This window comes from Anabrus simplex, chromosome 5, assembly GCF_040414725.1.
Source record: "Anabrus simplex isolate iqAnaSimp1 chromosome 5, ASM4041472v1, whole genome shotgun sequence".
NCBI lineage: Eukaryota > Metazoa > Arthropoda > Insecta > Orthoptera > Tettigoniidae > Anabrus > Anabrus simplex.
In genome coordinates, this window is record NC_090269.1 from 279,987,497 (window position 1) to 280,012,188 (window position 24,692).

At 36.9% G+C, this 24,692-nt stretch overlaps 1 protein-coding gene across 6 annotated transcripts in view; it reads left to right on the top strand.

Annotated features, from left to right (window-relative positions):
* Nucleotides 1–24,692, top strand: part of LOC136873986 (ankyrin repeat domain-containing protein 17) — a 918,230-nt gene that overhangs the window by 615,833 nt on the left and 277,705 nt on the right. For all 6 annotated transcript variants that reach the window (XM_067147404.2, XM_067147402.2, XM_068227616.1 and 3 more), the window contains 2 exons: nucleotides 2,893–3,223; nucleotides 21,263–21,395. In XM_067147404.2, the coding sequence (XP_067003505.2) occupies nucleotides 2,893–3,223; nucleotides 21,263–21,395 (464 nt within the window). The remainder of the gene's footprint in view (nucleotides 1–2,892; nucleotides 3,224–21,262; nucleotides 21,396–24,692) is intronic.

The following is a 24,692-nucleotide window of genomic DNA, read 5'->3' on the forward strand; positions in this document are numbered from 1 at the left end:
ATCTAGTGTTGGAGAAAGCTGTAATATCAGTAACTACTAATCCGGGTGGTAATATTTACAATAGACTGATCCAAATTTTGGCTTATGCAGATGATGTGGTGATATCTGCTAGAAGTAACGAGGCACTTACAACTGCCTTGAGGGAGCTGAAAGATGCGGCTGGGTCCTTGGGCTTGGAGATAAGTGAGGCTAAATCTAAATATATGGTAACGGAGAGAAATGGAAGGAACACTGAAAAACTCCAAGTGGATGGTTATACCTTTGAAGCAGTAGATAGCTTCACATATCTTGACTCAGTAATAACATCAGAAAATAAAGTTGACACACATATTGTAAATCGAATTAAGGCTGCCAACAGATCCTACAGGGCACTGTATCCCCTTCTGAGAAGTAAAAACTTAAGCAGGAAATTAAAACTGACTCTCTACAAAACAATAATTAAACCTGTGCTTATGCATGGGAGTGAGGCATGGGTATTGACTTGAGGCCACAGAGAGGAGATTAAATGTGTGGGAAAGGAAAGTACTGAGGAAGATATTTGGACCGGTGAAGGAGGGAGATTTATGAAGAATCAGAACAAATGAAGAAATAAGATTATTGTATAAGGAGCCGGACTTGGTGACATCAATCAAAATGAGACGAATTGGATAGCTAGGGCATGTACAACGGATGGCGGAGGGAAGACTTCCAAGGAAAGCACTGACAGGACACCCTGGGGGCAGGAGAAGGAGAGGTCAGCCCCGGATGAGATGGCTGGAGGATGTGGAGACTGATCTGAGGACCTTTGGAGTCAGGAGGTGGCGTAGGCGTGCTGAAGACCGGGACGACTGGAGAGCTGTGGTCAAGGAGGCCAAGGTCCTTAAAGGACCGTAGAGCCATGGAGTAAGTAGGTAAGATAACTCGCTGACAAACATAACCTCACGCAATGAAAGAAAAAAGAAAACAACCTGATTCAAAGACTAGAAGAAATCTAAGATGACTCCCCTGTGCATCATTATCCATTGGATTACTGTACTATATGCATTTTAGATGTCCTGTACTTGCACGGGAAGTACCCGATGCCCTTAAAACATCGTAGTTTATCGAACTTTCCTATGACGAGGAAAGGAAGTCTCTCACTTCCACATGCATTGCAACGCAGTACAATGACCCCCCCACCCCACACACACACACTTGTATGATTTCCCGGCTGGCACTTCTCTCCTTTGGGCTCGGCATAAAAAAGATCAATCCAGTTTCATTGGCATTGACAATATTGTTCGGTGCGTACGAACTGATTATATGCAGCGCCAGTGTTTACGGATTCTACTTCTCCGCGCACTGCCTGCTACGTGATATTGTGGCATTCCTTAAAACGCTGAATACAAAAGAATTACGATTTCACTCTAACTTAGCAAATATGAAGCACTCTGTAGACGCACCAGAGTGAAAGTACGGAAAACTCCCCCAGCAGGTTCCGGAAGGCGGATTCTAAGTGATGCGGATTAATTTTGAATTTAAAATGTAAAGGCAGTTATTAATTAAGTCTGAATTTCGGTAATAGGGACAGACATTGTTCTTCGAATTACGAATTATCCGTATTTCAAATTAAACAATTTAAATAACGTGCAAAACCGTACCTCATATTTCCAGGAATGAGAACTTTTTCGAATTAGGCGGGATTTTGAATTAATTGATTTTGAATTATCGAAGTTCTACTGTATCGGTATATTCTTATCAAGGAAGGTGTGTAGTTTCCAAATTTATCACTAGGAGCTGCCTAAAATTATTTGTTTTCGTGTGGCGAATATTTAAAGAAGAGTGAACATCATGTCCGCATATCTCGGGCACACGTCAACAGTGATGGCGGCTTATGTGACGACATGTTTACAAACAATGACGATATAGTTGGTTGTATAAATAGTTTAGGGAATGACGATTATGTAGCGACAGAAGGTGAACAGGAACTTGGATAGTAGAGTTGAAGATTTTTCTGGTGAGGTTTTAGTCAGTGAGAGTGATTCAGAAAATAATTTTATTAGTGGAACACCACCAATTGCTGTGATTAGTGATAGAAGAGCTCGCTGGTGGGCACAGCGAGAAAACTATACGGTACCGAAGGTGATCGATCGCATGCAGTATAATGACTGGGTGCATAAATATCAGCAACGGAAAAAATCGTGCGCGTATAATCGCTCGTAATAACGGATGCGTCAGTGATAGGGTTTTCGCTGTAACCAAAGGATAATACACAGTTTAATATAGGAATTTCGAAGGGATGAACGAAAGTTATCGTTATATGCTGTACTCGCTATAGCGGACTTCTACTGTATTCAACAAATTTATTCTTTATCAGACGTAAACTCATTACAGAGTTGACTTCTCTCTCTCTCTCTTTTCAAAATCCACTATTTTTAGTGAATACCCCCTCCTCGGTAACCCGTTCCCAACTCTAACAGAACAAAATGATTTAGTGTTGTTTAAAGATATATTCCGTATTGAAAATTATCACAAGTTAAATTGAAATAATAAATATGGTAGTTCAACCTATTCAATACAAGTAAATAAGAGATGTAGAGATTACATTCTTATTTAATTAAAAATGGAAATGGTACCGGTTTCGACCCCAGTCTGGGTCATCATCAGCCGATTATAACTTGAAAAACAATGCATAAGTAAGAAAGAAGTTAAAGGTCAAGTCCACACAATATCAGTTGAAGAGGCGATATAAAAATGACGGGGGTAGGCACTGTTCAATTTAGACGAAGTGGAATGTGAGTTACTTAAAAGAAGTTATAATCGGCTGATGATGACCCAGACTGTATGTTATTTTATAATTTCCCCTTTTACCTTGTTAACATTGCTTGTTTTCAGTCTTGGATAATTTTGTTCATTTTTCTGTGTATTATGCAGCTGCAGTGAAATTACTTCTCGACATGGGTAGCGACATCAACGCCCAGATTGAAACAAATCGCAATACAGCTCTCACTTTGGCGTGCTTTCAAGGAAGACATGAAGTTGTATCACTATTACTGGATCGTAAAGCCAACGTAGAACATAGGGCAAAGACGGGCTTGACACCTCTCATGGAAGCTGCCAGTGGAGGTTATGTGGAAGTCGGCCGTGTTCTCCTTGATAAAGGTGCTGATGTTAATGCTCCTCCTGTTCCATCATCAAGGGATACTGCTCTTACTATAGCTGCAGATAAGGGGCATTGCCGCTTCGTGGAGCTTTTACTGTCCAGGTAATAATACCTCTTGCTGTTAATGTGAAGGAAATACATAATTAGTACAATTTTTCCTAAATATAATTCTATCCACTCCTGATCATACAGTACAAACTCCATTATCCACACTAATGAATGTCAGGGGTTACACAGAAAATAAAATATTGTAGATAGTGGAAAATTAATTTAAAACATCAGTAATAGTACAGTATACAAGCATTGAAGCATCCATATACACTAAAGTGCAGAGTAGCAAGCTGGTTTTTTTGATTTAAAAAAAAAAAAACTCTTCCTTGCTGTCTTTCTGAGTTTGTAACAATTTTTCTAACATTAGAATTGTTGCTTCTTCCATTTATAAAGGATAGTAGTTGCAGTCCTGCTATTCAGAAAAGTTGATTATGTCAACCACTTCCATCACAGTAGATGTTGAGATTTTCTATCCTACTGTGTCAATCAGTAATTCATCAGTATCTGGGGATTTCCCATCATTTTCCTGAGTGTATGTATTGCACACATGCTCGATGTCATAATCTTGCAAATCGCTTGTTCCTTTCATTTGCATCACGACTGAGCAACTCCCGTGTCATTGTCTACGTTACTGCAACCTGGATATGCCTTAACAAGATAGTGACATTCTCTGATATTGTTTTCTTCTATGTCATTTTCTAGAACATTAATTTGTTCCAATAATTTGAACAACGGAAATGTAATTCTTCACACACTGCAAAAATTGATTCTTCCACTTTCTACGATTTCAGTGTTTTTGTCATGGATCCAGCACTGTCTTTTGAAAGGATAAACTGAAACAGTGTTACTCCTTGATCCATTTGTTGAATCAGGGAAGTTATGTTGCTTGGAAGATAGTGGGCAAAAACGAGTCCATTATTTGAAACCAAGATTAATTTTGATGGGTGAGATTATGCGTTGTCTAAGAACAGTTGTTTTTTTTTTAAATGTAGTTGGCACAAAATATTCGAAAGAATATTACTTGTAAATGGACTATACTCAGAGTCAACTCAAGACCCAAGTGGTTCCTTTTGATTTTAGCCAGACTTCTGGTCAGTGAAGAGGCTTCCGCAGCTGTGAACAGTTCCTATGTTTGTTGCTTGTTTCTGTAGTCAGAAGGTTCTCTCAGTTTGGTTACATATTCTGGAGAACTGACTCTGCCAATTAAAATCTTTGCTCTGTGAAAATATGGAAAATATTTCACAAGTTGTATGTTAGACAGGTTCGTAACCAACTCTTTATCTTTCATACGTAGATGGCTGTGACTAGTTATTGATCTCCGTGGTATTTGTAGCAAAATACATAATTACTGTATTTAACATCAGCTCGGTATCTTATTGCATTGTGTACTTACTAAGCTTTGTTCGAGTTTATTCCATTGCTGTTTAGTTTGTATAATTTTTACAGTGTTGAAGATGGATGCAAGAAATCTGGTGGCAATACTGGCTGCAGTAGCATGCTCAATGCACAGTATTCATAATGGCTGCCAATTGTGAGCATCGTCTGGATGACGCTGTGGCGCTTGAGTCACCAGTGTAATACTTTAAAGCTAATAAAAGTGAGGGGAAATTAAGTAGGAAGTCTAAACAAATTTTTCTGAAAGTTTAAAGTAGCCTACAAAATGAGAATCCGCTGTGGACTGTGGAAGTAGTAGTTTCCACGTACAGAGTTTACACGGCTCGCATGGAATTTAAAGGAATTTTGTGTTTTCTTGTGGTACTATATCATATGTGCTGCCCTGTGGTTGTTTATGTATGTCGTGAGTGTTTCTGGCGACATGTCTCCCTAAAGTTGCTAAAAATTTAGTTTTAGTTTTTAGCAAGTGTCTGAAATATCCAAAAAAAAAAAAAACCATCAAGGCGATCAAGCAAGTGAAACAAAACGTAACTCAGCTAAGCTGCATGCCAGATTTATGTGACAGAAAACGTTTGTTCGTTTGGCTGTTCATCAGTAGGCCCCTGTGCACTTGCCGTAAGTAAAACAGGAAGGTAATGGTATAGGATCATTAGCGTACTCAAAATAATAATAATAATAATAATAATAATAAATCATTTGTACTTTATATTCGTAACTGCCCTCTATCTGCAGAAATGTTGTCATGAGGGGATCACGAGTTGGTTTTTACTTGTACAATTTACGAACTTCGTGTAGATCCGTATTGATACAGTTAAAACTAAGAAACAATGTTGGGTTTTGGTCCACCCAATCAACACACATCACTTTAAAGTGAACTATTTTATTAAAAATATTTAGGGACACGTTTCGTCTCTGTTTGAGACTTCATCAGCCATAAAATCATGTGGTAGATCACAAAACTCAAATCAGAAACTCGTTATAAAAAAAAAAAAATTGGAAGAACCCATTGTCTTTTTAAGGACTATTTGGGAAATGCAAAAGATATAAATATGTATACATTATTTACACAGATTGACCTCACTTCTTGCAAAATCTTTTGTCTTCAATGTTAAAAAATGAAATTAACTTGAAATTGACTAGCCTGCCATAACGTCTCGTATGGAATCAATGTCCATCGTTGCTGTCAGTATTTGAAACGGAAGTTCCTTTTGAACTATTGAGAAAACATAGAACAATAATATACATATATTTAAAGAGGTAGTTTAAAACAATCATTCAGCCAAGTTAATTATGAATGGCCTTACTTGAAAAACGTTGCAAGCATTGTTGTAATCTGGTAGTTCCAGTGTGTTGACTGGGGAGATCAAAATTCTAAATATCACTCCCTATAGCTGGTTTAGGATGAGCCCCACTCTGACTTGCTTCTTGCTATGCTACTGCGTGTGTTCTGGGGCCTATTCCACAAAAGTTTGGTCTGGTACATTACAAGTTACTAGTGTGGGTTCTTGTAATGTATGGAGTTTTACATTTCTGTTCCATGAAAGATTGAAAGTCTCTTGCATATTACCAGTGTGAATTGTTACAAGTTTTACAAGTGACGACATATCAATAAACATACTACGCCATAGCATGGATCAGCTGTTTATCTTCGTATTCCATTCGTTGAATTTGGTTATGCATGCCTCGTTTATCGTAATATTGTATTTTAAGGTAAGTTATGCAGCAAAGATTCAAAGAACTAATATTTCTGTGAATTTTTTAATGCTAGATGTTATTTTTCAGTTTATTTCTTTGATGTTAGGAAATTACTCCATTAATATCACCCATTCTGTTCTTCCGTGATCCTCGCATATGTTCCACAATAGTCTGACATACGTTGGTCTGCCATTAGGAATCAGATGCCGCTAATAACGATATTTGGCCGCCAAACTTAATTGTTAACGAAATTGAAAACCCGGCATGAATTGTTAAAATGATGTCAAGAGAAACGTAGTTGTGCATTTTGAAGGGAATAGAAAGAAGGAAAGATATTTGTTTTGGTGCAGCTACCACAGAATGTATTGACCTACAGACTAAAGATTTTGCCATCTGTCCCGTTACGTAGACAAACACACCACCACTACGATAACGGTAGTAAAATAAATGAAAACTAACCAGCTGGTACACAGCTGAGCTAGTTCATAAGGAAAAACAGGAAGCGTAATCAGACACCCTCATAAAAAATAAAAACAGAAAGAAACTTGCCAGAACTGATGGAAGAGTGTCTCATCAAAACCCGTGGAAAATTATAAAGGTACCTGGTGTCAAATTGCCAACTGTTTAAAAGAACGTGTTTTCATCAAAAGAGATAAATAGGATTTATTTATTAAATAAAATGAAATAGTAACAGGGAAAATGTCCACCCAGGAAAAATTAAAAAAGAAACAAATAGAAAATTGAGTTAAATTAAAACTCTAAAGCGTAAGTTAATATTACAAATCGTGGTCGACCAACGCAAAAAAAAAAAAAAAAAAAAGGAAAATGAACTAGTCATAACTTAAACTAAAATCTTGGAGGCCTCAACATACCAGAGGAATAGGGAAAACAAATAATTCTTTTGTTTATTATTATTTTTCTTTAAAATATACTTCTTTAACCAAGGAGTTCTCTCCAACAGGAACGGCTATCGGCAGTCCAGATCAATCATCACAACGGCTACCACTCAAACGGAGAATAAGAAACCAAATAATAAAATAAATGGCTCGTATACGGACACAAAATTTCGTAAGAGGAAGGGGAAATAATCCAATAAAATAGAATCGTCACAGAAGATAGCTGCACTCGGAGAAAAAGGAATCATCATCATCCACATGAATAATCAACAATACAACAATCGTCACCAATCGCCATGACAACGCACACACGCCATAAACCAAAGCCATAACGGAAATTACAACAGTAACAATGGCGCAAACAACTAAATAGAAAAGGATAATTTTACCCAAAAGAACCAAGAAAATTAAAATAAGACAGAGAAAAATTAAATAAAATTACCGTCCTCTTGGTTAGAACTCATATGGTTCAAAACTTTACCTAGTGGGATGATTTGGTAGCAAACATACTTAAAAATAGTTCGGTATCTGTTCATTGTTTTTCTTTTATAATTTAGATCATAATTCAGCTTCACCCGAGATCAATATCACAATACTTTCAGTACATGATCAATACCATGAACACTTCTATTACAACGAACCCAAATGATATTTAGAATACAATTTTTTTTTAAAAGGTTAAGCCGAGAGGAGGAGACTGAAAGCAATTTAGAGTTCCATACGCCACACAATAGTTTTTCAAAATTGTTTAAAGCAGAAAGGAGACCATGTTCATGGAGGCACCAAAAAAAATTCCGCTGGATTGAGGTGATGCCGTAGCGCCATTTTTTAATACTCTCATAGATGATGAAATCTTACAGAAAATTTAAAAAACATAGTCTGGTGACGCTCCCATGAAGATGGAATTTACATTAAAAACATATTGAGGGCGAGAGAAGGAGCCCTCTCACAATTTTCTTCTGTTGTAGTCCATGATGCACGCCGAAATCCTCTCGCACGTGAGACACAACACAGGTCCATCTCCTATTACTCACAACACTATAATGGCCGCTCTCACACTTAGCAAGGATGAACGAGGAAGAGCTTTTCCCGCAGAGGGCTCTAATTGGTTAGGGGGCGGAGCACCACAGTACGAACACTCCGTGTAGAGGTCATCACATACAAGAAGCTTTTCTTGCCGTAGGTTCAATGAAGATAATGAGCGCGATGCTCAGAGTACAGATGTATTAAATTAAACAAGAAGTAGGAAAGAAAAGGAACGAAGATAGTTTGACAAATTTCAACGGCGATTGGCCCACAACCAGAACGTTTGGGGGAGGGGAAGACGAATAAATATGACAACACGGTGTCGCATCCCATGCATATTTGCGATACCATGATACTGACCGCCATTTCCTAGGCAATGTAGTGTTGTTAGCAACTGTTGTTTAGCAGAGAGAGATTTTTTTCTGTTTGTAGGATGTTTTAATCTATGCCTAATATCTAGCAAAAGTTCTTCCACTTGTATTGAGCTTAACCTAAAACGTTCATTGTATTCAAATACAGTGTTAAACTGGAAGTTTATTCTTTCCCTGTACAGACGGTAGTTTTCATTTTCATCACTATCGCTACTGCCTAGACCACATATTTATCAAAATATATCTGAAATAAGCATATTTAAGTAGCACTGGTACATTTATATATTATTGTTCTTTCACTGGTAGAGAATACTTCCCAATTCACTAGTAAGTTACAAGTACTAGTACTTTCGTGGAACACACCCATAAAAATTCACTGGTAATTTATAAGTATGAAGTAGTAAAGTACAACTAGAAAATTCTTTTGTGGAACAGAAACTCTGGTATTTGTACTAGAGAATTTACTTGTAATCTACAAGACCATACTTTTGTGGAATAGGCCCCTGATGTGGATTTAGTACCAATCCGTTTCCGAGACCGGAATTTCGATCTCCCCAGTCAACACACTGAAACTACCAGATTCCAACAATGCTTGCAATGTTTTTCAAGTAAGGTCGTTCATATTTAACTTGGCTGAAAGATTGTTTGCAAGAAGTTTTAAACTACCTCTTTAAATATATGTATATTAGTTCTATGTTTTCTCAATAGTTCAAAAGGAACTTCTGTTTCAATTACGGACAGCAACAGTGGACATCGATTCCGTACGAGTCGTTATGGCAGGCTTGTAAGTTTCAAGTTAATTTCATTTTTTAACATTGAAGACAAAAGATTTTGCAAGAAGTGAGGTCAATCTGTGTAAATAATGTATTTATATCTTCTGCATTTCCCAAATAGTCCTTAACAAGAACATTGGGTTCTCCCATTTTTTTACTTTTTTTTTTTTCAGTTTCTGATTTGAGTTTTGTAATCTGCCACGTGATTTTATGGCTGATGAAATCTCAAATGGAGACAAAACATGCCCCTAAATATTTCTAATATTTTTTTAATTAAATGGTTCACTTGCAAACATTTTGCAGTCCCACTCTTGGGTGGCCTTTCAGCTGAACTGTGAGAAACTACCACTGACAGTCGTTACACGAGAGCAGAATCATATATTTAAGTCGTCATACTTTACATTATCAGCCTCCCATGTGCTTCACACAAATTGTATTATGAAATAAAAATAAACCTTGGTTGGTATTCGTCAGTAATCTGTAGATTTTACGTGATCAGTAAAGGAATAAATAGGTACGGTACGTAATTGAAGTACAACGATGTGTAAGGAAGTAATTTCTTTTGATGCTACTCTATTTGAGAATGAAGGATTTGTCAGAGAGATGCTCAACATTAATAATAAGTAGGTTATGGCGGAAAAGAAGTTACATATACGTTTTAAAAACAACACTAAAATATTTTTTATGTAACAAATCGTAGCCTTTGGTGATGAGCTAATCTTGAAGAATATAGTCAAATGTGCCTCTGTGGAGACATAGGAAATTTAAACTAACATACATTCAATTAAAAAGAATTCATGGTATTTAGGTGCTTTTTCACAAATTGTGTGCAGTGTGAAAATCCTGAGAGGGATAGATATCGGATCAGACCATTACTTGATAAAAATTAAAATGAAATTCACTCCATTGACACAGAAAAAAATCCCTCCTCAAACGGAGCAGAACGTATGATCCTCATAAACCGACAAATAACAAGGAATATGAAGAACAAACTTGGAATATAAAAATAACACATGATCTAAGGCAGGGTTTCCCAAACATTTTGTCTCTGGGGCCTCCTGAGCATACTGCGTGCATGTCTAAGGACGCCTTAGCCACAGAACATAAAATTGCATTCAGTAAAGAAAAACAGAATTTTGTAATGATACCATGTTTGATTTTATTCGTATAATATTTAGGACTAATATTTACTTTCTTTGATAGTTTAATTTAACTTTATTTTCATAAAGTCATTACTTTATAACTGCACAGAAATTATAAAACAATGTGACACTTGGCTAATAATTAAAACAGTCTAGATCTGGAAACTTACTGGAAAAATTAACTTGTTGTGCTTGTTGGATCAGTGGGATGGATGGTGCTGTTTTTAAAAGAGGCATTTTACAAGCATAGTCACTTGAACCAAAGATGCAGCCTCTATGTTAGCTCTGTTTCTGTACTTCATTTTCATTTGTCTGAGAGCAGGAAAGGTACACTGCACAGGTAAGTGTGTAGTCATGAATGGCATTGCTCTCTGTATTTCCTTTCTAGAAATTGTAGGGTGTATAACAAATGCCATGGACCCAAACGTTGATCAGAGACTTGGAGTTCTGATACATTAATGGAACTTCCTGGAGCTAAACATGTCACTCCATCAGATCCTCTACCCATATCATACTAAGATTTATTTTTTCACTTTCTCTCTGCCAAGATACTTACGTTAATTCATCTTCCTCAAGGGAAGAATTCAATGTTCATTTTCAAAGAAGGGTTTTCTGACCCACAATATTTTCTCAACCAGAGGCAGAAGATATAGTCTGAGTGCAGGTACTACCAATTCCAAGTGTCTCGCAATTAAATACAGTAGAACCTCGATAATTCAAAATCGGTTAATTCAAAATCCCTCGTAATTCAAAGAAGCTCTCGTTCCCGGAAACATGAGATACAGTTTTGCATTTTATTTAAATTGTTTAATTCGAAATACGGATAATTCGTAATACGAAGTACAATGTCTGCCCCATTACCGAAATTCAGACTTTTAATTCGAAACCGCCTTTACATTTTAAAACAATAGTATGTTACAGAGTAATTTCAACTCAAAATTTATCCGCGTCATAATAGAACGCGTGTTTCGGATCGTGGAGGGGTGGCTTTCCGCACTTACTCACTTCGGTGGGTCTACAGTGCACTTCATGTTTGCCAAGTTGAATGAAATCTGAATTCTTTTGTATTCAACCTTTTAAGGAACGCCGTAATATCACGCAGCAAGCAGTGTGCGGGAAAACAGAATGTGTGAACACTGGCGATGCCGACAGTTGACGAAAAAGCGTGGCTCATACAATAAATTCGTAGGCACCGAACAATACTATCATTGCCGATGAAACTGCATTGCTTTATTTTAATGCGAGCCCAAACGGTCTTAGGTTTTAAAGGAGAAAGTGCCAGCCAGGGAATCGTACAAACGTCGAGGATGGGGGTCATTGTAGTACCGGTATGTAGTGCGTTGCAATGCACACGGAAGCAAGGAACTTTATCCCCTTGTCATAGAAAAGATCGATAAGCTACAATGTTTTAATGGCGTCAGGCACTTTCGGTCCCAGTACAAAGCCTCTAAAAATGCAGACAGTACAGATGTCCAGAAAATAATGCATTTGCACAGGGGAACCAGCATAATTTATCCTCTTCTTTGAATTGTGTGATTTTTTATCTTTCGTTGCGTGAGGTTATGTTCGTCAGTGATTTATCCCAGTGCATTATTTGAACATTGTAAATGCACCTTGTTGGATACATTTCGGAAATAGTTTTTCCATGGCATTGGAAAGGTTTAAACTGTGAATCGAGGTGATTGCATGTATTAATGGGTCTTAGAATACTTTGTGACACGGCAAGTGTTTACATTTCTGAAGTACAAGAGAAGTGCCATGGCTGGAAATCGTACAAGGATAGAGTCATAGGAAAGTTTGATTTTAAGGGCATCGGGTACTTTCTGTGTAAATACAAGGCATCTAAAATGCATACAGTATAGTACTCCAATGAATAAAGCACTTGCACATGGGAGCCAGCATAGATTTCTCCTAGTCTTTGAATCGGGCTTTTTTTTCTTTCTTTCGTTGCGTGAGGTTATATTTGCCAGTGAGATATGCAAGTGCATTATTTGAATACTGTAAATGCACCTTTTTGGATAGATTTTGGGAATAGTTCTTTTTTCTTGGCATTTGAAAGGTATAAACTGTGAATCAAGGTTAACTGCATGAGTAACGGGCCTTAGAATATTTCGTAACGCGGTAAGGGTTGGTACTTCTGAATTGCGAATTGGCGGTTAATTCGAAATCACGTAATTCGAAGTCCGATTTTTGAGTCCCAACGGCTTCGAATTAAGGAGGTTTTACTGTAACTTGCACTGCCTGGTAGCACTTCTTTGTCCACTGCCAACTTGTACCATCTGTTGGCCAAGTTAAAAGTTACATACGCTGTGTACATAATTTACAGAACAGTGAAGACATATTTACTACATTTAGTATAATGGTCTATAAATTGTGTGTGTACAATAAAATATCACTCTTCAAATAAAACTTACATTATTATTGCCAATCCGTTGGATTATAGTTGCGGCCTCCTAGGGGTCCGCGGGCCACGGTTTGGGAATGATTGATCTAGGGGAAATAATTTTCCAATTGAAACAAATAGCTGTGCATATAACCCCAATAAATCCAAGGAAAGAACACCACTGGTGGAATGATGTACGTAATAAAACAGTGGAAGATAGACACCAAGCCTGGTTAAGGTATCTGTCAAAAATTGGAATAATCACACTTGAAACTCACAAAACAAAGAAAGATAACCCTAAAAATAATTAGGGTTAAACACCAGTACCAAAAACCTATACTTCTAATAATACAAACAAAAAGCGGAAAAAACAAACTCGATTACTACAAAATACGAGGGTGAATCAAAAAGTAAGTTACACTTCCAAGTTATGGCCATTTATGAAACCACCTACACATAAACAACACAGCTCTGACAACATACAATGTAAGTTCACTTTTTCACATAATCCCCAAGAGACTGTAAACATTTCTCGGAATGGTCAACAAACTTTTCAATTTCAGTTGCATAGAAATCACCTCCAGTGCAGAACTTTGGAAATGTGCGGCAGAACCAGTGAAAATATCATAACACCAATACATAGTGAAAATCTGGAACAAAGAACTATCAGAATATTGGACTACAGCTACCATACATCCATTACACAAAAAAAAGGAGAAAAATCAAATCAAGACAACTATAGAGGAATTTCCCTTCCAGATTATACAGTCATGTCAAGAATTCTATACTATCATTATAAAGATCAACCTGAGCTGGAAGAAGGAGAATTTAGGCCCTGGAGAAGCTGCCCAGAACAGATAATCACCTTACAAAAGAAGGCAAAAACAAGAAGTTGCTACCTTTGTAGACTTCAAAAAAAGCCTATGATTGTAACGACATATCTCAATGATGACGATACTCTAAAATTTTGAACTTCATCCCAAATTATTAAAAATGATAAAATTAACCCTACCATACACCTAATCCAAAGTAAAATTCAGAGGAGAAATATCTCAGCCATTTAAGATTCAAGCAGAATTGAGACAGGGAGATGGTTTATCGCCATTACTGTTCAGTTGTGCTCTAGAATGTGTGAGGAGTAGAGCCAAGAATATATGTATAAGGGCAAGTCAATAAGTATCTGCAATTAATTTTTATAATTTATTAAAAAAGAGTACACACTTTTTATTGATACCATTTTTCAACAGTGTCACCCTGCTTTTCAATGCACATGGTCCATCATTTCACAAGCTTTCTGATACGCTCTGCAAAAACGGTTTTTGGTTGCGCAGCAAGCCATGTATGCACCGCTTCCTTCACCTGTTGATTGGAGCTGATTCAACGGTCTCTTAGAGCATTTTAAAGTGGACCGAACAGATGGTAATCCGACTGGTCGAGATTGGGATTGTATGATATAGATGTTGATTCCCATAGGGAATCCGAAATATTTGTCCCAAATGAGTAAATTTATATTACCAATATAAATGGTCCGTTATTGGACATCATAAATTTTCCAGCTAACTCATTCCTGGTTGCCAGCGTTACGCCCCCGTGTGCTAGGTTGAGCTCATCAGTTGGTACCTAGCACACCTACCAAGTTGCTGGCTGGTGCATACAATGAAGGCCACTGCATAGGCTACTTAGAGCCACTGGCAGTGCCAATGCACATGTGGGATGCAGCATCTGAGTAGAGCACCAACACTTTTTTTCTTTAATCCCTAGCTCTTTAAGTCCATTGTTGATGTATCGCGAAACTGTAGCATGATTTGTTTGTTCCAGTGGTTTGCCGTAAATTAAATAAGACTTACACGGAGCCTCATCAATGGCAATTCTTATGAATTGCCAAGTTCAGCTCTAATCTTTCCCATCGTGTCAATGTAGCAGGAGTTCATATCGTTTTTCCTGAGTGTCTATTCATCTGGAATTTTGAACTTGCTGTATTTGCATAGGAATCCTTGTCACTTTGGCACTCCAAGTTTATACCATGGTATGTTTGCAGTGACCATTGCCATGCACAAATCTTTATTAAATTCACTGGTAAAAGACAAAGAAGGTTCCAGCGCCCCTTGTGTAAGACGAACTTGTTTCTTTGACGGAGAACATTTTGTTTTATTTCTCACATGATCAGTTTTTTAAATGCTGTTCTAATTGTGACTTCATGGGGCACCCAGTACGTTTGTCACACACTCTGCATAGCACGATTTTACTGTGAGTTGTAAAGGCTTCATGAATTGAAGCCCAATCTTTTAACATTAACGCTACTTTGGATGTGACTGGTGCCATACCAATTCACTAACTGTGATTCAGAATATGGTTTGAGCTGGTATTTTCTTTCGCAGGTTGTTTTTGCCAAGCAGTCATCCCAATCGCAGGATAACTTTCACTTTGTGTCTTTCTCTGTAGCAGCAGTGATATGTCATTGACCCACCCTTCAAACTGTACCATTACTACTTAAGGGATGTACAAACCATAACTTAACTAAGGGATGCGATTCTTTGACAGAATACGTAACTTTAGGTTATTAAATTATTTTTAGATGTTAGAGACGTACAGGCTTTAAAAACTAATTTTAAGCATTTAATTGAAAAATATACATCGATGTAAAATTAGTGATAAAAGGACTGTGTTTTCTTTCAAATGCACTATATGCTTCAAAATATTTAAAATTCGTAATATTTATCAAAATATTTATTATGCATTGAAATGTGTAAAAACTTTAAACTTCTGGAATAATGGCCCTTTTAGTGTGATTTGCCAGCATTTTTGCTTTTCTTGTAGCTGCATGTATGGGAACAGAATATGTAATTACTAGAGCCTGGATTCCCATGCACAATCAAATCTAAAAATATGCGTGCATTCATACACGATCATATGGGAAATCATGCACAATAAACTTGGAAAATATGCACTATCAAAATTCAGTTCTTTTCGAAGCATTGTACAGCAACTACCATAATTTCTCCAAACTGTCTTTAAGGTCATCTGTTTGTCAGCACATTCTTAAGCACAGAAAATGACCTTTCTACGTCACAAGAAGTGACGAGCATACTTAAATGAAGACATATGGGACGAAGTGAGTTCATATTTTACGTCTTTGCATTTTCACCACAATAAGTCTTTTATGAGCTTGACAAATTCAGGCAGGATTTGTACGGATCACTTTGTTCAGCTTATCTCTAGCTGTCACAGCTACTTCTCCGTACAGTGATCGCAGATTATGATGTCTTCAATTGCTTGCTGCGATAATAAAGACATGAGTGCGAGTTCCGGGTTGGAAATTCCAGGATAACAACGGAAGAGGATTCAGTACAAAAGCAACGTTTGTAAGATGCTTTCTCATTAACGCAATGTCACAGAAGTGCAATACAAGTTTTGTTTTGTTCGTGTAACATAGACAAAAAATGAGCTGTCATTTAGTAATGCGCATTTTAAGGTTCAATTTATAGCAGTGTATAACTGGGACACCTTGTTCCTAAGAATTACAGAGATATACGTGGGGACATCCGGCTTATGTCAATTTTCACTCAAGCAACAGATAAGAAAATGCTAGGTTAATTGGATTATACGACCTCTACCGTATGTACTACCTTTGGTTGTAACACAGCATGCCAGGAATACATTCTCTCCATCTCTCAGTAATAGACATATTGCATATATTGGAAAAATGGTCCCAAATTCTGCACACCAACATTGATAAAAGGCATTATCATGCAAGTTAACATTATATATGCGCACAAGTCAGAAGAAAAGTCACATTATGTGATGTTAAACGTCCAAATATTCTCTATTAAATCCAAAATCTTCAAAATATGCATTATGCATGAATTTTCTCCTGAAAAGGACTGACATGCAAACATTCAGGGGGGAAAAAAACAGTTATTTGGAATCGGTAAGCCATAAAATGAATATTTTGAGAACTGTAACCAGTTTATTTAAAAACATGCATTTGCATGGAAATCTGGGCCCTAGTAATGACGTATATTCCGGGCTCTAGTGATGAGGGAATGGTACAAGGAAAATCCCAAGAACATTAAGATCGGAACCAAGAAAGACCAACTAAACTTTAATTGCTTGGAATTTGCAGACAACATAGAATTACTAGCTAATAACATTCAAGAAGCAAGAAATCAGTCTACAAGCCACATAACAGTAAATAGGAGGAAAGTAAAAATAATGAAACAGTTTAAATACAAAGGAAAAATTATAACATATAACTTGGATAAGAAACTTGCATGGCAAGAAAGAACTAATAAAATGATAAAAAGCTGAAAATTAATGTAGTCTGCAGAAAATAAAAAAATTCCTATTGATAAAAACAAAATTAAAACGTTACAAGATGGTGGTTCAACTGGAGATGATGTACAGAAGCAAAACTCTTTAAAGTCACTGAGAGAAACAGAATTGACAAAATCCTAAAGCAGAGAGAAGAATAGCTAGAACGTGCATCAATAAAAAGCTGGACAGTGGTGGTTAGTGCCTAATGAAGTGGTGTACAAAGAACTGGAGCCCATCACAGGTACTATATGAAGGAAGAGATATCTTTCTGTCGTATTATGAGGACACGAGAAATGAGCTTACCACAAAAAATTGTAGGGGAACTCTGGAATCCGAAGCAACAAGCAGGAGGGATTAAGAAGATTAGAGAGGATATGAAAGAACTAAAAATAACTTGGGACAATTAGCAAAACAAAACAGAAAATTTAAAGAAACTGGAAAACTTAAAAATAAGATTTAAACCAATAATAGACATACAATGAAAACGGTATTTACAGATGAGGCAATTTGAAAAGAAAACTTTAATGAAGAAGATGACCCAAAAATGGTTGACTGAAGTGATCTAGACAGGCCATCAAAACAGAAGAATAAGAAATTCATGTACTACCTTGTATTTTACATTTTAAATACAGCTTAAAACGTATAAGCTGTTCGTAATGTACTGGCTTTTCTATACAGCATGTATTATTGTAAGTAACTATTATTAAAAACTACATAATAGAAGCCTTGAGGTTCCCTTAATAGTTCAAATCTTCTGTGCATTTAGAAGTATGCAATATATTGCACCATGAGGGCTGAAAGCTATTTTATTTTTGTGCAAAATTTTGCTGAATTTGTTTTTCTCTGTTTTTTCCTTTTATGAAATAATACTGAAAGTTAAGATTCTTGATCGCCATAAGATAGGGCTTGTATTGTGGAGCTATCATTTGTTATGCACGTGATTGTACTGTCTTGACTCCTTAACATGTGAGTATTCTCAATTTATAAAATAGTGTTCAAGGTGAGTTTTAATTTTTATGTGTGATGTTCAGATCATCAGTCCATAGACTTATTTAATACAGCTCTCCATGCCAAGATCCTAATTTAGCCTTTTCGTCTTATTTGATTAAGGTTAATTGGTTTGATAGTTTGACATCATTCCAATATATAACAAATACAAAATGAATAAGATTTCCAAACCCCACGAACATATAGATACCTATATATCCCTCCAACAATCACCCACCCCATTGCATCTCCAGACCTTAGAAGAACATTCTCCTCACTTCCCCTTCCTTTACCTTTCTCCTCACATACACTCATAAGCTGTCTATTGAGTTTTAGCCTGTTTACAATCAGGAGTGACAGTGCTACCGGAGGTGAGTCCCATGAAAACGTATTACTCACACATTTGTCAAACATTTCTTCACAAGCCCCATTAGGTTTTTTCTTTACGTTCCTTTTTAGATGCTATCTTGAACAACCCATACTGGCACAATTTACAAATTCATATACGACTATGAGGTTCTGCAAATGTAAACTAACCACACCTCGTTTTCAAACTTCTGGAAAACGATAGAAGTGCAATTGATTTGAAAAAACTGCCAATTTCTCCTCAGCATCATCTTACTACCCGATTTATGGGTTTCAACTGATAGTACTCATGTGACAGTTCATGATCATCTGAATGCTGAAATTCTCATAGATGCACTTTCCACAGGCTCATTTAATTAAAGGGGATGAATTTGACATTCATCAATATACTATTTTATCTAATGTGAATGTCATTAGAAATAATTTTAAGAATTTACACCTATAGTAACGTCACTGACGCAAATTTTACTTTTTAAGAGACATCAAACATTACAACACAACTCATGATCATGTATACATACAGAGTCTAATGCTTTGTCAGTTTTTAGTTATAAGTGGCTGAAGATGATCATTATATGATTCAAACTAGTCCCACAATGTGATATATATAGTCACATATAAATATGTTATGATTAGGTGGAATCCTTATGTCTATTTTAATTGTATCAATACTGACCAGTATGAAGATAATTGCATACTATAGGACTAAAGATTCTTTCTTCACATGCGACATCAGAATATATAGTTTTTAAAAAAGCCTTTATTTCATTGACAGTTGCATCGTGTGACCTTGATTCCAAGCTAGTAATTCTAGACAGCATCACCAAGTTTTAACAACCATTTTCATATTTGTACACGCTTTGCTGAAAGCCTTCATCCATAATCTTCAGAACAATTTTTGACACGTGTTACCAAAAATGGAATTGACCCCTAGAATTCCAGTCAATCATACTTTTTATGGAATATCAGTCAACAGACTAGCAGTTTCCCTTTTCCACTAATCTACTATCTGCGAAACGTTTGGTGACACTTCGTTTTACGGGGGTGGAGCAGCAGTGAAGGAGCTACAGCGGTTCCGGTATACTGCCATCAGAATGGAAATGAAATCTCAATAGAATCGACAGTATGATCGATGGATATGAATTTTCTAAACCATCGTTTCCGTGTAGGAGTTCTAGGTTGATCCTGTGATGTACTTCGATTTTCCTCACTCATTTTCACCGGAACGTATATTTTGACTTTGCTGTGTAAATAACAACAATATTTAAAGTGTTGCAATTATATCGCCAGATGCCTAACGGCGATGCATAATAGATTCATATTTTTTCTGTCAGAGGTTGCCAATATGAATCTCGAAGATAACCGAGATCTACCTATTCAGCACTAGGGAGCCGAAGTATCACAAAGTTTCGCAGATAGTACTTCCTGTTGTTTTGTTTCAATTTGTTGGGACATCACCACTCACAATACTTAAACTCGCACTTTAATCGCTCTAATCACTATAAATAGACTAAAGTATCCACTTCCCTAGAATCAATAGAACTACTTCCAGTAATTTCATAGTCAAGAGTACAGCTGCATTAGTGGGTATTGTCCAGGAAGAACATAATAGAACTGTAAGTGATTTGCTTCAAACATGAAGTAATCCTGTACCACCATCTGTTGATTGCACCACATAACAGTAGAGGACAACAAGACCATATTCATTTTTAGTCCAGAGTATGGATTTTAAAATCTCCTTGATACTGTACGGCTGTTCTGACACTTGGCTTACCTAGCTGTCAATTAGACTGACTGTTGTTGATGGACTATACCCTCCATATATCCAAGTTTACATGGAGCAAAGTGAAATTGTGTTTTCACCATGTTTCTGTGTGAACTTTGATATCACCGAACAAGTGACCACGCAGTTTGGGTCATGTAGCTATCAGCTTGTATTCAGGAGATAGTGGGTTTGAACCCCATTGTCAGCAGCCCTGAAGTTTCCCATTTTCTCATCGCCTTAAGACCAATCTGTGTCAGTGCAACATAAAACAAATTTAAAAACAAAAACCTACACCCCTACTTTAATATCACGGTTTTAAAAATCATTAACAGCAAACTGGATTATGTATCCTCATGATGCGTCTCTGATGGTCTGTGAGTCATATAATACCAGAAGGCAACAAGCAGTGGTCTGTTTATGGTCCAGAGTATGCAACAACCTAGCTCCCCCCCCATTCGGCAGGACACCGAATGGCTTCTCTCAAGATTGAAGTCTTGCAAACCAGCTTGGAAAACAGCCAAGGAACTTTCATCCAATATCAACACCACCCAGATAGAAGAGTGGTCAAGATCACCTTCCAGCAGCATAGTAAACCTTAAAAGATCCTACAATCAAACCACCTGGTTTTTTCCTTAACTGGACTAAACTCAACAGAACCACTTCTGGTGCTAGAAGATCTGCTGCCTCCCGACAAATGGGGCTGGATAAAGTCTGCTCGATGTGCCTGTGGGATAGACTTAAAGACCATCAGACACATAATGGAGGAATGCCCATTTGTGTTTGTTTCCTAGTTCTCTGCAAGACCTTCATGGAGTCATTCATAGAGAAACTTTTTGGATGGAAGCATTTGACCCTGAATTGTAAACTAAGTGTTTTGTTGTCTTCTGTAATATATCTATGTATATTATTTTATGTAAATATGTGGTGCATCATACACTGAATAGTGTTATCTTAGAAGTGTCTTCTTTTATTTGTAGGGGAGCACAAGTGGAAGTTAAGAACAAGAAGGGGAATTCACCACTCTGGCTGGCTGCGAACGGAGGTCATCTAAATGTTGTTGAGTTACTGTATAATGCAGGTGCTGACATTGATTCACAAGATAATAGAAAGGTAAGCTGTAATTTATTGATGTTAACGTGGATTATGGTTCGAGTCCTAGAGCTTTCGAGTCTAGTTCCATTTAAAGTACCGAATAAACACGATGAATCCCCATATATTGCAGGTATTATTTGCTTCAGGGTTGGTACAGTATTCCTGACTTACAGAAATCTGGAAGCTCCTATTTTATTGGCCCATATTATTGGCAAATCTGTTCCTGCCAAAACCGAGAAGCGTGCTGCACACACATCGTGTTATTTACACAGCTTCAGTGGAAGTAATATAAAATGTTTTAGATGGCCAGTGTGAGTTCTCGTAATTGGTCATTATGGCTAAAGAAAAACTCCCCATTAATCGCGTAGCGGGAAGAAAGTACAATGAGGATAAGAGTTCTGTTCGTCATTGGGAAAAAAGAAGGCTCATCTTGAATGGACAAGCAGTAACCACTGTGCATTTCGCAGACGAGAAGTGAGGTTTCCAGAAATTGAAAACAGGATCTGCAAATAATTAATGTCTTAATGGTCCACCTTTTTCAGTACTACAATATGCAATATTATTGAATTACATTACTAAACTGAGGACTAGTTTCGGCCTTGGCTGGCTATCTTCAGCCTTAATGTAATACATCTAATAATTTAAATCTAAGAATTTCATTTTTTGTCCGTATTGAACTGAGAATGGAAGATAGGAAACTTAAAAGGGTCCACCTTTTCAATACAAAATTGTTATAGTTTGTTTACAACATATATTTACAATTGGAACTAGTTTCGATGCTGTTTGGCATCATCTTCAGCCAAAATGTGGGAAATAGGCTAGCATGTAGACATTTGTATTACACAAGGCGTTATATTAAACAATACACATCTTGCAAGGAGATAAAAACAGGGACAAATATAGAAACAAATGAATCGTTGAGAAAGCAAAAGTTATACATATTAAAAATAACCTTAACCACACATCTTGCAGTGCGAAAATATTTGGCTTGAATGATTCCTGAATACAAAACGCACGCGTACACACTTCTGAAGAGCCAGCAGGCAGGAAAAAGTAAGGTGAAACCTTAAGAGTTCTTCTGAGAAGAGTTCATCATTTTCTTTATGTTCGGACTAACTAATGAAGTCTCCCTTGAGTTCCTGATAAACATACACAACAGGAAAATCTCCTTCACTCTCAACAATAGCTATAAAGACCAACGGTAAATTGTATTTTAAATACTGTGCAGAGACGTCAAAGCATGATCTTGAACATGATATAACTTCTTCATTTAATCACCTTTGAAAGCCTCTCTCTATATTACGTAGCTTCATTAACACCACCCTTCTGTAGATGCACAAAATAATCTGGTAATCTTCACAGGTCCGGTATTCAGCTCGACAAGAATATAAAATTGGTATTAAGGAATACGTTTTCTGAGAGTTTGGAGGTTGACTGTGCCAGTATTTGTGGTGTATTGTTGCAGCGTTACATGTAGGGTGGGGGCAGGTTTCTATGATGTTTATTGCGGGACATAAGGCGGTAAAGCTATGGCGCGAGATGAAGAGGAACAGGGCGTGTTGGATAGTTTAGGTCTGGGGAGCGGCCATTGTTGGATTAGGAGGGGAGAGGGAAGGAGCGGTAGGGGAGGAGGAGTGGAAGGAGGGGAAATATGGAGGGTGATGTGGTGAAAGTGTGTGGCGTGACAAAGTATTATGCATAATGTGAAAGACAGATCTGTTTTTCGGGATATTCATGTTTTTGAAAAATTCAATGAGAAAGTCGAATAGGATCTTTGGTTTCTCTGAGATATCATTTAAGTTTAGGTTGGGATTGAAATATTGGTCTAAATGAATATAGAGGTTTTCAGTGACGTTTAGGAAAGAACCTTTGTTTAGAATATCTAATACCTCAAGATCTTGATTTATTTCAGTAAAGTTGTGCTTAAATTCTTTTATATGTAGGCCGACCGTGGAAAAACGGTTGTGTTTTATGGCATTGACATGTTCTGCATACCTGATTTTAAAGCTGCGTCCTGTTTGCCCTAGGTAAGAACTTTTGCATTCTTGGCAAGAAAGTCAAAGACAACCAACTCATCATTACAAAGGCCGACAAAGGCAACACAACAGTCATTATGGATAAAACAGATTACATTCAAAAAACCAAAAATTTCTTAGATAATGACTCCTTTTCGATAGTTAAGAAGGACCCAACACAATCAATTCAAAGGCAATTGAAACAAATTCTAAAGAGCACATCTTTTCTCCTCACTGAGCAAGAAAAACAAAAGTTAATTACTATGTACCCAGGCCTACCAACAGCTAAAGCACTACCCAAAATCCACAAAACCGGTGTCCCTATTCGACCCATAATAAACTACAGACCAAGCCCCTTATATGAATTATCTCAATTTATCCAACAATTTCTTAATAAACATTATAAATTCTCATCAAATAAATCCATCAGGAACACTGTAGAATTAGTGAACAAACTAAATAGTTTCAAGCTTCAACCATATCATTCAATGCACTGTCAACATGTATCCCAGTATAAAAACCAACTCATTATTCCCGATCATCGAAAAGAACTTGCTCGCTAACAATCAACTAAGTAAACTAGAAGTTCAAGACTTTATGACCATATTAAGATTACTAATTAACAATAACTATTTCACATTCGATAAGATCATTTACAAACAAGATGGTTTGGCTATGGGTTCACCAGCCTCAGGAATTTTAGCAGAGATCTACCTTGATTTCCTAAAGCACACCGCCATCAACAATAACATCAAATTTGCTAATATCCCATTCTGGGCTAGGTACGTAGATGACACATTTATAATCCTAGATGAACGCTCCATAGACGTGCCATCCACCCTCAAAAACCTTAATACCATTGATCATGACATTAAATTTACCTTAGAATCAGAGATAAACAACTCCATCAACTTCCTAGACCTAACAATCAATAGGCACCCCTCTTCGTTCACATATAGTATCTATAGAAAGCCCACTCAAACGGCCACTACTATAAGAAATGACTCACTACACCCCCAAACACACAAAGCGGCTACATATAATAGCTTAGTAGACCGAGCATTCAAAATTCCGATGTCAAGAAAAAACTTAAATAAAGAATTGAACACCATTCGCTCTATAGCAAAATTTAATGGATATAATGAATCCTTTATTGAAAGAATAATCAATAAATTCAGACTCCGCCCAAAAACCACCCTAATAAAAGACAATACTAGCACTGCCACGTTTTCCACATTTACCTTCAATAAAGAAATTTACGACGTCACTAACGTTCTTAAAAAAACACAACGTTAAAATA